Here is an 18033-nt window from a genome sequence, read left to right on the forward strand (position 1 = left end):
GAACGTTGTTTCTGAAACAGTGAGCTCAAAAATGCAAGAATTTCGTCGAACATACTGTAGGTTCGAGTGCATTGTGCGCAGTCTAGTCTTATATAAACAAACGCAATAATCAGTCCTGCAATTCTCAAGATAACAGTATTGTTCCCAACCTAGTAAGAGCAGGAAGAAACAAGAAAAGCTATATATACCTTGTAGTCTGTGAATCACAGTGAAAGAACAAATTGGTTAGTAATCGAATAATACCCAATTGTACATAAATCAAAACGTCTGTATAAGCCAATCCAAAGTGTTGTATTCCATAGTTCACTGACATACTCTGTGTTATGTTACTCTGTGTTAATCGACGGTAAACTTTGATTCCACAAAAAACGACATGACCATGTTATCATAGTAATTACTGTTTTACAATGCTAAACTATGTTATGATTGAATTAACTATATGAAACATGTAAAGTGCTACCTACCTGTGCCTTATAAAGCAGTATACCAGCCAAGAATGATCATGGTTACAATAATAATTATGATGGGCTTATCGTGAGAGGGGCTTTTTCATAACGAATGGGATTGTTTCATATCGATGTTCTGTAGATAGTCTAACCCCAGGGGAGAGAAGAAAATGAAAATGGTTATCTTATCGTGTTTTGTTTGACATGCCTTCTTTTGGCAAAAAAATCAGACGTTGCAGGGTAGGAAGAGGGAGGCAAAATTAGTTCCAATAGTTTGCAGTCTGGGGGAATAGAGGAGTCTGAAGAGTTTCTTTCATTTTCAGGTAAAAAAGCGGTGTGTTCGGCTCCCGACTTCTCGGTAGCCATAAAGGGCTCACATCCTTGAGGTATAAGAACTATATTTCACCTGAGTCATCCAGGGTCAATAGTATTTTAGGTGCTCCGAAAACTACATTTCCCGTCGACCCCTGAAAACCAGCCGGTAAATCCGTATCCGGTTTCTCGCGGTAGTGCGGTGCTAGTGTCTGGATGCTGTTGGCGAGCAGCGAGAGAGATTCCGGAGTGCTGTGGAAACCGCAGTTTAATCCGATATAACGCTACCATTGAACAAGAGGCATTAATACGGGAGCCCTAAAACAGACGCATTTAACCTTCCCACATATTATTCATTCAATTTGAGCCTATTTGGGATTTATTAAAAATAAAACAAGTCAGCAATGGCGTTGAAAAGAATCCAAAAGGTGAGTGGTTTTTTTCTGTAGTGTTCGGTCATTTTTGACAATTTAATTTATTGAATCGATCCTTCTCGCCCTAGTGTTTCGCTGCATTATTATTTTTATCTGAACAGCAGAAAATAAAATGACCAACGGTCGCTCTCATAAGGACTAACCTAGCCTTTTACAAACGGCATATGTTTGACTGTGGGAGTTCATACATCACTAAAGCGTGAATTGGTGTTTTAAATATTTGACTTATTGCATAGTGGTATAAGAGGGGGAGGGGGGAGTGTTGCTAAATCGTGTCCCCCCCTGGCCGGCTGTGAATGAGTGAGAGAGGCTAGTGCGCAAGCTCAGTGTGTGACAGCTGGGAGCAGGTTGCCAAATACTGAACCCCAATGTCAATGCTTCCATATATGGAGTAGCAAATGGGACACTGTGGCAGGCGAGGGTATTTTTAACAGAATTAAAAAGTGTTCGTGTACACAGTCCTTTCAGATCCCGGATTAGACCATTTGGGAACACGAGGAAATCGCAGCCTTTGTGCTGTGTGCTCTAGGTGACAGCAGTGTGGAATACCACGATGAACAAGGCAGAAGCAAAAGGGAGCAGCTATAATCTGTCCTTGACAGCTGTTTCCATTGGCTTGATGTAAAATCAAACGTGATTAAATCTCCTAAATTTAACACTTCACCTAGCCCCTTAGCTATGCCAGTGAATGCCAACACAGTTTCAAGCAAGTGGCAGATGGTTTCTGTATAGCCCAGCTCCCACAATGGAAAAAAAAACGCGGAGTACTTTTTACTTGGTGATCTGAAGAGTCTTGACGCGAGTCGGTGTATGAGCCCTGCAGTGTCTTGAAATGATCTGCGCCAGTGCTATGTAACGCAGTGAGTCCAGGGTGTCCTGCACAGTGTATGTCCGAAATGGTAGGGTTGGATTTGACTGTGTCTCTCCAATGTGTGCTGCTAACCATAAAGGCACCAGGTGTGCTCTTCCAACAGTGGTTAGAATTGAAACTGATCTAAGAGTGTAATTGGACTTCATTTTTATTTTCCCAGGGTTTGACTTGAATCTCAGGTTCTTTGAAACCAAAGAGCATTAATTTGCATGTTTTCTATCTAGTTGTTGGTTTTTATTATGTCGTGTAGGTTGAACCTAGTGTAACCTAGTGTAGGTTTTTTATTATGTACAATTTAAATGTTTTAAATATCTTTTTTTTTTGGAGAAAAACAATTTAGTCGTTCAAATAATCCAAAATTCTGTGTCTTTCATTTACAGGAAAACGTGACACCGGGCCGATTTCTGCTGTAGCCCAGATTAATGTATACTTCAACAGTGAATCAGGATATTCACTTCACTTCCTGTTTTATGATAGTTGTTGCATTTTGTGCCATGCTTTTAAATTAATCAAAAAATGGCACTAATTTATCGTATTTATCGTTTATTCTCTTTCTCTATTTGTTGGAATTCTGCAAAAACACATCCAGTTTATTCTGCATATTGCAGGTCTGCTAGTAGTTTTGGCTGAGGCTTCTGTGACCTTCTATAAATTCAGTAGCTGCCCTTCCATTAAGGTCCTGAAGAGGAGTCCAGTTTGTGTTCAAATACATGTGCAGGTTAATGGTGGAGTAAAGCCTTCGTACTATTTGCCTTTTTCTATAAGGTTATTTTTAATGTTATTCATGTTTTACTACATGCTGTTTTGGTAGTACGCTGTTATCTATGGCTTGATTTGTTTGTCGTGGTCACTATGAATTCCAGTAGCAGTTAGATCGAGGAATACAGACTGAGAAGATTTTTGTGGAAAAGCAGACTTGCATAGCACAGTCCAGTGCAGCCATAGGTGAAAAGCACTAGCGAGAAGAGGTGATGATATGAAGTTCTTGTTTATTATTACCAGAACACAATTTTGTTCCCCTGTGTGTTTGAAGTGTCTGACTCCTGGTCAGGGAGAGGTTTTTTTTATAGAGTTAATTTTAATTTAATTAGTCAAGATGAATGTGATCGTTTTAGGTGGTAATTTAAATACATCTCTAAAACATCAGCTTCTGGGGCTCTCTTGTTGGGCCCACTGGTTAATGTGTTTTCTTGTTAATTAGTGTTGCAGTGTTAGTGTGTTTACAGTTACATTGTTATTGAGAATATAGATAATTGTAACAAAGATTGTGTACCTTAAAACCAGTGATTTTAGTCTTTTTGGTGTGTAAACAATCACTACGTCAATGATGTAAAATGAACGACCATACAATGAAGATTTGTTGATTTTTGCACACGTTATTCATGAAGATATATTTGCAATTCACAGCATAGATAAGACACCATCCTTGAAAGTAGCATTCTTTCAAAGCTACTGCAGTTTACTGTCCGTACCGGAATGTGAGTTATATACACATCATAGGCTATATCAAACAAGTAATTGTATGATTTATAGAACACTTTAGTTCTGTTTTTCTTACAGAAGGATTTGGAATATTAACTCAGTTTTATGTTACGGTTTCAAACCAGTTACTCGACTTCCTTCCAAACCAGAATTTAGTTTTTCAGGCAATAAAAGAAATGACTGAAAGCGCATGCTTTAATCTGGATTATTATGAAGACAGAGGGAATAGTCATTTATAATAAAAGCAAATTTCTCAAGCCAAAATTTCTACTGCCTGCCTTTATCTTCTCAGTGCTTTTTACTGCAGTTTTAAAAATATTTTGAATGTTTAGTTCATTAGTGGGCCTATTGTTTTTCCCAAAGTCACATCAGGTCATTTGATTGCTCTTTTCTGTGCTTTTTTTAACATTTCTAAACTGTTGGTGGAGGACTTTAGAAGTATCATCTACTGTACTTCAGCTCTTTCAGCAGTATTGTTTCAGTTCAGAAACAGGATTCAGTTCAGAAACAGGCAGACCTTTAAAGCCCAACCTTTGTGGTTTAAAAAACAAAAGGCAGGCACATTTCTGGAGTTGCATGCAAGGGTTTTTTCATAAGGATACTTACAGTGCTCTTTACTCATGTTTGCCAACAATTGATTCGCTTCGTTAATTTCTGTCAGCGGAGAGAAAGTTTGTCAAGTGTGAGGGAAGCTGACTTCTCGGTATTGCTGGTGACAGAAATTGAAACTGAAGTAGATCCTTCCCTGAGACTGGAACCCTTACTGATTGATGCTCAGCAATCAGATCCTGCCCCTCATTGCAACATATGCTAATCAATATTAACTTCGTCCCTCTTTCTGTGTGGATTTTGCAAGGCATGCAGTGCTATATATAGCAAGAAGAGAGAAGCTGACAGGGAGAGTGGGAGGTTGAGAGAGCTGGCTTGTGCTGATGCCATTAATGCCACACACTGGTTTCTGTTCTACATATAGCATTAATGTATACAGTAGGGGGAAATACTTGGGTATCAAAACTTGCTTTGGTGAAGGGAGAAAGTGAAGGTCAGTCAGAAGCATTAGAATCAACTGTGCTGTGTCTGTTAAGGGTGTATAATATTGTTTCATTGGATAGCCCTTTGCAAAGGGGATCCCTTTGAAGGCCAGAATACAAAATTATTTTGTGACTCAGACCGTGAGGCATTACAGAAAGGCCACAGATGAGACAAGGCAACTCAGCCCACCAGGCTCATTTATTTCTTTTTCTGTAGTCCCATAGCCAGTTCTGGATGAAGTGGGAATGCTCTCTAACCTCGGAAGGACAGTACAGGCAACCTGACTGTCTTTGGGATGAGAGGTGAAAACTGGAGCACCCAGCAAAACCCAAGCAAACACCGAAGTGAAAGGGACAGTATTTAAGCTTGGACATTTAAATTAATCTTAATGTGGTAACAGTAAAGGTGGACGCTTTTTGTATTGTGCGTTTAAAATCTAATTTATTCTTCATTCAATTTAGTTAAGCTTGAGTAGGATCTTAACATCTGTCGTCGAAACAGCTATGCTGCAGAAAGTTAATTAGTTAAAGAAAAAAGGCACAGTTTAAAGATCTTCAAAATGTAGTTTGGCGAATAAAGCTTTTATCATTCCCTATCAAAATCCTTCAAAGCTGGCTCTAGCTCCTCAGTTATAAACCTTTTAAATTTGTCCTGTAATGTTTACAGGAGATGGTACCTTAGAGAATTGGTGTGGAACAAACACTGCTGTTTTTAAGGGATTGTTTATACCATTATGTTCACATCCAAGAAGAAAAATATTGTGAAAACATGCGGTACTCAGTCCTCTTAGTTGTGTTCTGTGTTAATGCTGTATAGCTCAAGCACTTAGCTTTCTGAACATTTATTCAGAAGCTTTTTTATCAGAATGTTACATGCAGATGACCGTTTGTGCACTGAGCCAGAAATAAAATAAGTGAAGTGCAGAGTATGTCAATGAAGTCTTTAAAAAAGGTTATTCCAGGCTAGAAAACATGAGCATTTTTACAAATCATAACTTTTTACTGGGATGGAGCATTGTGAGTGGAATTCCATGAGGATCACTCATATTTAACTGAAATAACTTCTCTGCCTTATCATAAAATGATCACATTGTCAAGATTTTTGTATTTATAACTAGATGTTTACAGTGACATCAAGTAACAGTAACATGCCACTAACCATATTTGTTGGGTATAGTGTTATACATCTGTGCAGTCTAGGACAGAGCTGTCAAAAGACCAGGGTTCGCACACAAGCATCACTGCTGTAGTATTTGATATTCACAATGGTATTTTGCAGTTTCCCAAGTAAACATAGTTAATTGTCCCTTATCTGGGAACAAAGGAACACTGCATGTTGCGCTTCAAATTTCATAGGTAGCTTGGATATTTTAACTAAGTCAGAACCAGGTGCTTAAAACCTAGATTCCTATCTTAATTTGGGTTGATTTACCTAGACCCACACGTGGAGTAGGAGTTACAAATTAGTCTTAAAAAGGAAAAAGGTCAAACAGCATTGCAATGTGAGTCCTAATCATTTTCCTCCATATGATTTACATATAGTTCCCCCATTGAGATGTTAGTAGGTAACGCTTGTGCTGTAGAAGGTTACTGGGTAAAGTGAAGCATTGCTATAAAGTTCTAGGGAATGGCTAAGTTTGGATGAAACAGGTGTGTATGTCTTTATTGGAGGTGTGTTCTTTTTACAGTATATGATCAATTTGCAAAAATGCTTGGTTTCCTAAAACATGTCTTGTGTCCTCATTCTTCCCTCGGTAAAGTCTCTGGCAGAGGCGATATGCCTACCCCCTCCTAAGAGAAAGCTCCATCTGAAATGTCAGAATTAGAGATCCAACCAGTGTGCCAAGCCCTGAAGCACTGCCTTCGAGTGTTCAGGAGAGATCTCTTTCTTCTCAACTCAGCCCAGACACCCAATTTGTCACCTGTCAAGCCAGGCACTCACACAGATAAAAAGTCAAAAATATGCAGCAGCATAAAACAAACTAAGAACACTCTAAAGCTCCAGAAATAATCCCTGGGCCTCTTTTAAAAAATCTCATGCACAGTTGCGTCCCAGGTGTTCCTTTTGAGGTTAATTTAATCGTCAGGTATGCTGGTGTTGACTAATCCTACTGCAGCACAAAGGCTGAGTGACAGAGTTTCATAGTCTATCCCTGCATATATTTGCCCAAGGCCCAAGTGCTGAGGCATGTTCCTGGCCTGTGTTCACACTGGCAGCATGGCTTGGTGACTAACTGGGATTTATGTACTTAAATGCACTTTTCAGCTTTATAAAGTGAAGCATTCTTCTTGTCACCAGTTTATGAATGCTTACAGATTTGTGCTATTTATTTCTTTTGCATAACGTAGGTGGAGAGCGCAGATGGCTTAAGAAATGAATACACAAAAATATCAACTTATTAGGTTCTGATTTTAAACCATGCATTGCTTTGTGCCTGTTAATCATGACTTTGTCTTATTTTATTTTTTTAAATCAAGGCTGATTTAGAAAGGTGGTGTAAAAATGTCTTTCTCTGTTTTATGAGACAAAGGTAACTGCAGCTGATGTGGGATTGAACCCCTTTTTTGTTCTTTGCCTTAACAGGAGTTGACAGATTTACAAAGAGACCCTCCTGCACAGTGTTCAGCAGGGCCAGTGGGAGATGACTGTAAGTATGAGCTAGAGTCTCACTGTTAAGAATTGATCCTGAGGTTCTTAATGGCATGCCTGTGTTCACAGTGTCAGATAACATCTGGTAAGCATACTGCTTCCAGAATATAAGTGGTTCAGGAAGCCCATGGACTTAATTTGCTCTCATTATAACGTGTAAAGTGGTATTGAAAATTACATCTTATTCCATATATTTTTTTTACTGAAGTTTAATTGGTAACAAATTAGAAACTTTCAGCATATTACCTGTATTAGCTAATACATTACAACTTTATAAATAAATTGAAAATATTGAATTGAAAGTGAATATACTGTACCTGTCAAAGATTAAAGCAAAAAAAAAACATTACTGATGCCATTTCCCCACCTAAAAAGATAAATATTGTATAGAATCCCTATTCACTCCCTTGCCTCCCAGCCCACCTCCATCTCCACCTTTGCAGCTGCCCCTTCCTCACTCCTTAGAGGGGTTCTCACCTCCTCGTCCTCTGGCCAGGAGGTTACCCTCAGCCACACAGGGTACTGCTGATTTTTTTGTGACTCAAGCATTCAGATCTTTCTACACATTTAATTCTTGGGTTTTGTTTTCCCTAGTGAAAAGTAAATTCTTATGTGATGCTACAATTCCTTCCTTAAAGGGGTGCAGTCAGCTTTGGTGCACACACCGTTTGCTGTTCTATTGTCTGTGTTGTGTCTGAAGTTTAAAAAGGACTTTGGGAGAAGAAATATTCGTATTGATTCCTAAAACTAATCTATGGTGATATTATCTTTTGCTCTGCTGGTTGCTCTTAGCTAACCAATCCCCATTTACCATAGTGGGATTTTCTAATGCACTCAAGGTGGCTGGTGAGGTGGCAATTCACAACAGATCAGGTGGAAAAGTGAGCAGTTCCTTTGCTGTTAAATTAAGGGGGGACTTTAGGAAGGCCGGGCTATATCAACCCCGACTGGGAGAAAAGTACCATTGTACCTTTAATGTCCAAGTAGTTATCACATATCTCAGCTGAAGGATGGCATCTCCAACAGTGCTGTCTGTTTGGTCACCACACTGAGGTGGTGCATTGGGAATTCTGGAGCAAACGGTAACATACCACTTGCAGCAGCAGCTCATTTGTTCCTGGAGTCCTCCTATCCATGTAGTGACTGGTCTGAGCCTTGTTTAGTTCAGTTTACAAAGTGGTAACACTACTGCATACACATGCTGTTTAGCCAGAGGCTATACTGTATATCTTATTTTTCTTCATGAAAAAAAGGTCATATAAAAGTAAAGTTCTAAAAGTAACATTAACAGTTAAGTCACTACCATGTTCTTTTAAGGTATGAAGTCCAACAATTTCCTTTTGTCATGTTTAATTTCTTGAACTGTATGTATTCTACAAGCATAAGAATCTCTTTGAGGCCAATTGTTTCTGCTACAGACTTGCATCTTGCATCAGACGAAAGTTCAGCACTTGGAGGAGGCAGTCCATCTTGTTTTTGGTTTTTGACTGTATGTGCCAGGGCAGAGTTTTCTGTAACAAAAAAAAATGATAACTGACATGTTCTTTTTTTATGTTTCAGTGTTTCACTGGCAGGCAACAATCATGGGACCGGTACGTAGCTGCTGTTTTTTTTTCCCATTCCAAATTTCATTTTCTTCTGTAGCACCTTCAATTTTCACTATAGAGATTGTTCTCTTATTCCTCTCTTTTTATCGTTTTCAGAACGACAGTCCTTACCAAGGTGGGGTTTTCTTTCTGACCATACATTTTCCTACAGATTATCCTTTCAAACCACCAAAGGTAAGCTTGTCTTGTCCTTATCAGACTGTAGGATTTTCTTTCTGTTATAAATGTGAAACTGTCAGTTATATGTATTATTTAACCATCCAGTTTGGAATCGCCAGTTTTTTAAGGCTCGTCAGCATGCTCTTTGGGAAATTGTAATCAAAGTCTGCTTGTAACAAGACCCGGGCTCAAACTAGTGATGTCAAGGCCACGGTGCTTGAGCTACGAGCCTTGATTTGTTGAGCCACCTGGGAGCCCAAGTATAGTATTTTCTAATCTTACAGTGTGGTGTTTTAGATGTGTCCTATTTTACTGTTATTTTACATGTAGTTACACAGGGGAATCCTTTGCTTTTAGATCTTTTTTTTGCTCAGAACTCGGCTTTTTAAATGCATATGTAAGGATTCTTTTTGAAATAAGACCTTTTTCTCCCGTGGAAAGTTTAAATAATTCTTCAGTATATGCACATTAACATTAACATCTAGTTTTTTTATATGATCAAATATAGATAACTTTTGTCAAAGACATTTAGATGTAGAACACTCTCTCAATTCAAGGGCTGCTCATTCTCTGAAATTGTATTTTATCTGCAACAACATCTGTTATAAAGGATCTATATATCTGCGTTAGTGTGTCTAAAATGTCACCTCCGTTCTAGGTTGCTTTCACAACGAAGATCTACCACCCCAATATTAACAGCAACGGCAGCATCTGCCTTGATATCTTACGGTCACAGTGGTCACCAGCACTCACAGTATCGAAAGGTATGTCATGGTCTTCAGAGGGAATTGCCTGGTATTTTCCATTGACAGTCATTCATAGGGTATTACTGTGGAAAACTCGCCATCCTATCCTAGATTTTTCACTTTACTTGGTGTTGGTAAACCTGTTTGGTATCTTTTTTTCCAGGATCTTCATGAGCAATTCTTACGGTTGAGAATGGGAATTTGGAAAATGTGTTACTACACATATCCTGATATAAAAAAAGACAATTTTTAAATATAATATAGAAAAAAATTCTGTCTGTAATCGATTTAACAGTATACATTAGAGATCATAAGATCAGTCAATTGCTACTGTAAATTGACATTGAAGAATCTGTTTTTGAGAGAACTGTTCATGTATGTCTATTGTCAGGACATCAAGCTTGTAAATGTTGATTTCAATATAAGCTGTAAAGAGGGATTTCAGTCTTGAACATCAGAAAAACAGTAGACGTGAGGTAAAATACATATCGCATTAGCTTTGTCACCCGGATTAATGTGTGTACAAAAGAAAGAAAAAAACTTTGCCTTTTCGGAGAGATTATGTTCTTTTAATTTAGCAGCTCAGCTCCTTGTTATTCAAAATACATTTAAAAGTAGGTGGACTTTGAGTTGGGAATATATAACCTAGTCCTAATAATTTATTGCATTTACTTTATGTAGTGCTTTTCACCCTAAGGAATCCTAAAGAGTTTTGCATAAAGCAGGGGTCACTTCATCCACCTCCTAAGCGCAGTCCAGCCTGGGTGATGCACAGCAGCCATTCTTGCAGGAACAGCACAATGGGAACTTTAATGACTATATAGTCAGGACCTTGGTTTAAAATCTCACCCAAAGGATGGTATGACACTACAGTGGGGTGTTGATTTTGGAAACTTTGATCCATAGGGAAGAGCACCATCTACTGACCTGCCAACACCTCCCTGCTTTGTCTTGAGATCTCATATCCCATTACTGACCAGGTCCGGCCTTGCCACACTTCTGAGAGTCCAAAAATACCCATGGGTTTTTTTAAAGATAAAAACTGCATGATGAAATTTACCTTTTGTAAATACTGTTATACTAACTAGCCAGTTCTGTCATGTTCCCACATCTTCGCATCTTACACAGACCTGGCTTGTTTAAAGCACATTATAGCTCCCAGTAGGCACATTAGACCCACTCGTTTTGAGTGACATGTGGTAATTGGCACTTGAGCACAAAAAGATGGTGTGGGCATAATGGACATAATTAATAGATGCATAGCCTGAAGTAATCAGGTTGTCCTACCAAAAGGACACGTTGTTCTTTAGGTAAGGCTTAAGTATGGCTGCTAAATTTATGGGTAATCTAATGATTGCAAAATAATCTTGCTGGACCAATGTACTGTTCATTTATTTTTGTGATTTTTGAAATTAATTCTTTCAAGCATGTCCTCTTTTTGTACATTTTCCTTATGCACAACATTTAGTTTATTTATGTTGATACAATTTGTATTTTTTTATTTTTTAATCAGACAATTACAAGATAATCAGTAAAAGTTTGGTTTGAATATTGTGTTAAAATAAATTCACCTCCACCTTTGCATGGAACCTGAGGACATCTGGAAGACAATTATTAACTTGCATGTAGATCCAAGCTGGTTTTACATTTTGCATGGATTTTTACAAATAATTTGTTTTATATATAATAGTTTATAGCCGTTTTCAATATTTTAAACTGAGCGGAACTTCATCAAAATGAATACTTAGCGTTTTAGATACTAGGTTCAGATTTGGCCTGGAGGACATTTTTACTATCATTTCTGAAACAAGTAAGTAATCATTATGTTTTCTTGCTCCAGTAAAGCAGAGGACAAAAGCAGCTGAGCTGAGTCCCTCGTTCTCCTCAGAGGGGCGTATGAACTTGAGCTTGTGCGTCTCAGAGCCATTGTGTGTCACGCAGATGAGCAAATAGGTGGTCAGTCACAGCTCGGAGTGAGCAACCGTTGTCATGGCAATGGAGATGAAAGCCTGAGCACTGTGTAGGTGTCTCAAGAGCCTTTCATGTCTCCCAAGGAGAAAAAAGCACACAGCCACGTTTTTAGGCGCTTTTAGTCACATTAGCTCTGTTGTATTTTAGTACCTGGGCTTTTGTAGTAGCTTTAAACTGAGATAAACTGGTTTTATTTTTTACCCGTTTTGTGTCCTTTGATCGTTGCTTTTACGATAGGGGGTAATTCAATTCACACTTCACATGCCTTTTATCCTAGATGAGGTATTTAAGGCTGTGTTGGGCAACTTCAAGTCTTTCCAGACTGCCTGATCTCCACCTCTATGCAGTTATTCAACTGTACTGGTTGTTTTCTTAAGATTTCATTTTATATAACCTTTAGTACACAGTATTAGAACCTGTAATATTCTGCCGTTCAAGGTCTGATGTAGAGTGGTTTGTTTTAATGTTCTAAACTTTTAATTCCTTATTTTTGTGAAATTATCTCAAGTATTAATGGAACGGAGACAGCAGATGATGGTAACAAACTGAAAAAAAAATGTAAAAATGCTATTTATTGATAACATTACTGTATACCAACAAACTGCTCTTTTCAGATAAGTTTACGAATTTGGTTTGCTGATTATTATAGTTCTCAAAGACTGTGCAGGGATCCCCAGGAAACAAAAAATAAACATTCAACCTATTTATTGTAAAATCAACACTGGTGCTCCGGTTTGCTTCCTGATTACAGTAGATATGAATCTGTAAAGTTTGTAATGGGTCTTCTGTTAACAATTCAGTTCTGCTTGTAATGGTTTTATCATTTGTAATCAATATTGATTTTGACTTATTTTTTAACCAGATGTCCGTATCAGGAGTGGTTGCATGAAAAGAAGCCCAACCCTCCAGTATTTACTAAAAAGTAACTTGAAATCCTGTTTTGTGCATGAGGACTGCAAGGCAAAGTCAAGAAAACAAAATTGGAAAAATGGAATAAAAATGAATTACAGAGCGGCTTGTAATTTTTAATTTATTTCCCTCTGCTGTGCAGTTCTGTTGTCCATCTGCTCTCTCCTTTGTGACCCCAACCCTGATGATCCACTGGTACCAGAGATCGCTCACACCTACAAAGCTGACAGGGAAAAGTAGGTATCCTCAAGTGCCCTTCTCCTGCCTCATTTCAGCCTTGCAGTTGTGTTCATGATTACAGGTACCACATTCATTTTACCTGGTGTTATATATTGTGCCTCCCTGACCTCTCCTATTCACCTTCAGATTCACTCTTACTCAATGTTCAGTTAAAGATCAAATAAAAAGCTGCACTCATTGAAGTGTAACAAAGTATTTTTACAAAGTTGAGGCACTGATTTTTACATACCTGGCCTGTGTTGTCAAAACACCAGCAATTAACATTTCATCTTTGTCTGCGTTGCAGGTACAACAGACTAGCAAGAGAATGGACACAAAAATACGCAATGTGAGAATGGGGGGGGGAGAGCGCGAAACATTTTACATAAACACAAGCAGAGAAAACAAATTGACAGACCCTGGACAGAGAAAAAGAGAGAGAGACACAAGCTCCAGTGCAACCTGGTTAAAGATTGGTGACCTGCTGCCATGTGCCATTCATGAAGACTTTTGCACGTCTGCTGTGGAGAGGCAGAGGAAGCCACAACACTCCACTTTAGAGAATGATGTAACCTCCTTGTTTCTGATCGCTCCAGATGACCAACCTGGAATCAAGACTGTCTCTTTTCTTTTTATTAATATCATTATTACTACTCTTAATATTAATATACTGAATGCGAAGTATCTGGATGAGAATTTGGAAGGACCTCAGCAGTTGCCTGACACTCCTCCTTGAAATACAGTTTATCCTTGCTTTCCCTCAGAAGCTATACAGGGTGCTATGTAATGTATATGTGTACATTTGTGACTTGCTTTCCTAAAAGCAGGCTCTTTGGTGTTATTCTCAGTAACGATATGTTTAATATTACTAATGGGCCCTGAAAGAAAACTCTAATTGGAGCCATGTTGAGGATTAGTTTGCAGAAATGGCCTTGTAATGTCAGGATTTGTACAGGAACACATTTTCTAGAACAAAAAACATGATCTTGAAACTCAAAGAGTAAGGGTTTGGGAGAGAGGGTCTCGTGTGTGTGCATATACATACATAGAGATGCACTGTTGTGAATTTGTGTTGTATGTGCAGGCAAGTGTCCTTTTATCTGAGGAACAATCAGACTCTGCTTGCCTTAGTTTTTGGTCATTGTGAATTAGGGAGCTAGACTGTAGTGGGGATATGAACCACTCTTAGTGGTATTCTCTGTTCTCTACTCACTGTTTATCCATGAAAAGCCATGACTGGCTCTTGACGTGTACAAATGCATTGGCAAACACTGTTCCGGTAGTTCTAAGATCGCATATTTGCCCTGTTGATCGAGTTGAGACTTACTAATTACACCTCTGCCATCTATTCAACTTGGACAAACTTGCTTGCTGATTGCTGAGCTTGCTCGCTTTCTCGACCACTTTGAGGCTGTCACCTTCAAAGTTAGAGAGGACAGATCGTGAACTAGCCAGTCTTACCTAGTTGAATGGATGGTATTTGGTAGAGGCATTATCAGCAGGATACAAGTTGTTAAACTGGGTCATTTTGATGCAGTCTTAATACTATTGAAACACTGTTTGCAATATTATTTGAATCTCAATCTGGTTATGATATGTAGCTGTGGCCCATCACTAAACCTTAAACTATTTCTTCAAGTGTGCACACTACATATTTTCAAAGTTTCTGAATATAAGTTGTTAGTTTACATTAAATAATGTGTTTTAGGATGCATACATTGAACTTGTTTTAAACAGATTCATGCTAAAAAGAAAACATGATATTTGGTATCATGCACTGTGTTGTTAGTTCAGTTCAAAAGTACCGTAACTGCAGCGTAGATTTATATGTACAGGATTTTGTGAAAAATCAAGTTTCTTTCACCTTAATTCTATAACTCCCTGTAAGTGTATTAAATGCAGTTAACTTGATTTAGATATAAGCCAGACCTGATATTTCACTACGTGTACCTCCATCTTTCTTTCATCTTGCAGAAAATCTTCTCATGCCGCATTCATGAGAATCAGAAATGGTGCAACAGACATGGAGCTGTTTTTAACTGTATTCTTGTTTTACATGAAGATTGTCATCTAGGTTCTACAGGTCAATACTGCTGACAGGCTAAACGCAAAGGTGATCAGTACAGGTGGAATTCACCCTACTTGAGTGAAATTCAGTGCAAAAAAGGCATTCAGAACCATAGCTGTGACTTAAAGGGCATACATTTGTTGTTATGAAAATAATTATATTTTATTATTGCTTATTTAGTTTACAGTCTTCATTATAGGCATTTTACACAGTGATACACAGTAGTTTATAGGGATATATATCCCAATCAATTAAAAAGTGAAAGTGAAGATGTCCATTTGAATCATAAACCTTATATTCACATTATTTATTCATTGCTTGCATTATATCACTGGTTCTGATTCAAGTTAACACATTTCGATCAGTGTTTCATTGTATTAAGAGCCAGATGTAAATTCTAATGCCCTAATAGTATACAACATTAAGCAAACACATTTTTGAAAGTTCATCTTTGGTAGCGACAACATTTTAGAAGAATTGCTTTCAGGCATGCATATTTTCGGGTTTACAGCTCAAAAAGCAATGCTTGAAACAATAATATATACGCCTGTTCCCAACTCCTCTCTTTTTAATCAGTTGGGAACCTTCTGCTTCAGTGGCTATACACTGAGGTTGAAGTGAATGGTTGGAGGTGTTAGCAAGGTGAAATGTTAAAAGCCTTTCTCCTCTGCATGAGTTTCTAGAACAGTCTCTTCATTGCAGATTGAATGCTACAATCATATAATCCATTGACTTAACTGTAGTTATGCACTGGTCCATCTGTCAAAAAGGAATCTTTGTATAGTTTAGAAAACTGTCATAATTTCCACAATTATAAAGCAATCAAGAGATTAACAAAGATGTGGTTAAGGAAACGGAGTAAAGGCAGGCAAATGTTTGCCAAACGCATAGGTCTAGTGATTAGTTAAAGCTGCTAATGAAGTAGCTCTTTTGGCAGCATCTCCGCAGTGTCATGTATTTACCTGTTTGGGACTTTTAGGCCAGCTACAGGGGTTGGACTGGGCCATTCACAGCAAGACTAGCCTCAGTTCACACTTGACCCAGAACTAGATATCAAACAGCTTCTGTTCTTTTCAGACTCTGAAAAAGGGCTGCCTTTTGTTTCTTTTCTGTTTCTCAAGAACACACATAGCTGTTTCTAGTGTAATTAAGGCTACGATTTTGGCACCAAACTGTTTTTAAGTCTATTACCAGTTCACATGTCCCTGCAACTTTGCAGGGAACTAAAACGATAATCTTTGATCACAAGGAAGCAGAACACAGGATATTTTACAGCTACAATTTCTACTGGAATACTTTTGAATGTAATGCATTTACGTGAAGGTAGTGTTCAATTTGTTACCACAGAGCAGAATTGTTTATTATTGTTGCTGTGCAGTGACATGGTTGGAGAGCATACCTAGCACATCTGTGCTTTTTGTATTTAATTAATTTATTCATTATTTATTATATTCCAAGTGTAGGGTGAGTTGATAGTGGTCTCCAGTCATGACCTTTTCCTCTGTGTGCTTTTGATGCGATTCTTGGTCAAACACTGAAACAATATCTTGCCGATTGTTTTTTCAGAGATTGTCTTTACATCTGGAGAACAGTTTTGTGGCTTGCTCTGTACAATGGGCTGACGAAGAAAGTGTTTTGAAAAGCCATTTGCAAGATTTCAGGGATTTTATTACTATTCATAGTCTATCTGGCACCTTTGTCAAAATCTTAGCCTTAACTATAATCGTATCCTGTATATAAATACTGTAAAAACACAATCAGGGCTTTAGAATTTTTTACAAGGCAGGGGAATCCGTGGTTTCATTTCAGCATGAGCCTAATAAAAAGTGAATCTTAATGCAAACTTTTTTACTCAGTGTTTTGCTCATTTGAAATCCTGGATGCCCCAGTTTTAAGTGTACAGGCATCACCTTATTTTCACTTCGATCGTGAATGATTCTGAATGCACGGCCAGCCCTCACCCCACCCCCTTCGCCCCAACACTTCCTTCCCAGTATGTTCAGATACCATTTGGCACAGAGAAATTCAGATGTACCAACACTAAATTAATAAAGCTCCTTTTGTTTTATAAGTGGTTTGAATTTTATTTCCCTGGTGTGTTCCACAGATTCAGCAACAAGGTTGTTAAGCAGAAGGAGTGGATTCTGTTGCAAAAGCAATCTGAATTGTGGGAGTAAGATGGAAGCTCTTCAGCTGGATGATAGAAACTTATCAAACTGTGGCATGATCAAATCTGTTTGAATAAAGGGCAAAGTTAAAGTGCTTTTTTGGGTTTGCATTCAAAAATGTATCCATGAAATTGCTGTATTCTTATCACGATTCATAAATTAAATTATTACACTATTCTCTAACCAAAGTCTAATAATAATATAGTACTAACATTGTACAGTAGTCTAGAGTTTTTTGGTAAAGTATAAAACACCATCCAAGCTTAATGACAAAGCATTGAAATATTAAAATCCTCCAAAACCTGTATTAATATGTTGCCTCTTAAACCATGGCCTTAATGTTTTGAAGAAATCAAATATGTTCTATTTATGTTGGGTGTAGAAAGATATCTCAGTACAATGCCGCCCTCTGGGGTTATTGCATAAAACGGCATTCTAGACTCCATTGCTTTGATTTCAGCGGAAGAGGTAGCTTTTAGCATTGGAAAAAACGGATGTGTCATTATTTAGATTTAATTACATTGCAGGAAATAACTTTTTTTGTACAAACAAACATCCTCATACCCGGTTTATAAATAAATGTTTGCCTTCATTAGAACTGAAAATACTGAAAGCATTTTGTCACGTACTGCTGTAGTTATAACAGTGGCATATTCACAAAAAAAAACACATTTCACATCTTCCAATAATAAGGAACTTTTGATAGAGTTTATTCTTCAAGTGTTATTGTACTGGGGCACCACATTTTCCTATCTCATATATTAATCGGCTTGCTGGAGTGTACATAAATCTTGACATTCATCTATTCATAGGTACGCTCATTACTTGCCCAACGACTTTTAAATGAACCTGCTGATTTTGTGTTTGTTTCTTGGATGAGTTTAAGGAGTAAAACCCATGGCTGGAAGTCAAGGATTACTCCTGGCACCCATTTTGCTTTCATAATATGAATTCCTGGTT

The 18033-nt window shown here is 37.9% G+C and overlaps 1 protein-coding gene across 3 annotated transcripts; it reads left to right on the forward strand.

Moving 5' to 3' along the window:
- Positions 1–951: 951 nt before the first annotated feature.
- Positions 952–16976, forward strand: ube2d4 (ubiquitin conjugating enzyme E2 D4). 3 transcript variants are annotated; one of them, XR_011183149.1, is made up of 7 exons: positions 952–1186; positions 7161–7224; positions 8787–8818; positions 8930–9007; positions 9651–9756; positions 12761–12919; positions 13145–16976. XR_011183149.1 is itself a non-coding variant. In XM_006625313.3 (7 exons), exons 1-7 carry the CDS (start codon positions 1163–1165, stop codon positions 13188–13190), a joined length of 444 nt encoding a protein of 147 aa, XP_006625376.1. In that variant the 5' UTR covers positions 953–1162; the 3' UTR covers positions 13191–16976. The 3 variants fall into 3 exon arrangements, 2 of the variants coding, with proteins under 2 accessions (XP_006625376.1, XP_015196321.1); XM_006625313.3 differs by having other exon boundaries at positions 953–1186; positions 12761–12854; XM_015340835.2 differs by lacking the exon at positions 952–1186 and adding an exon at positions 1690–2091 and having other exon boundaries at positions 12761–12854.
- Positions 16977–18033: the final 1057 nt, after the last annotated feature.

This window comes from Lepisosteus oculatus, chromosome 2, assembly GCF_040954835.1.
Source record: "Lepisosteus oculatus isolate fLepOcu1 chromosome 2, fLepOcu1.hap2, whole genome shotgun sequence".
NCBI lineage: Eukaryota > Metazoa > Chordata > Actinopteri > Semionotiformes > Lepisosteidae > Lepisosteus > Lepisosteus oculatus.

What these genes read in the sequence shown, in the direction of transcription:
- ube2d4 (XM_006625313.3), top strand. Translation starts at nt 1,163, where the DNA reads ATGGCGTTGAAAAGAATCCAAAAG. An exon ending in CGTTGAAAAGAATCCAAAAG is followed by an intron (nt 1,187 to 7,160) that starts GTGAGTGGTTTT and finishes TTGCCTTAACAG; the next exon opens with GAGTTGACAGATTTACAAAG. An exon ending in ATCCTTTCAAACCACCAAAG is followed by an intron (nt 9,008 to 9,650) that starts GTAAGCTTGTCT and finishes CCTCCGTTCTAG; the next exon opens with GTTGCTTTCACAACGAAGAT.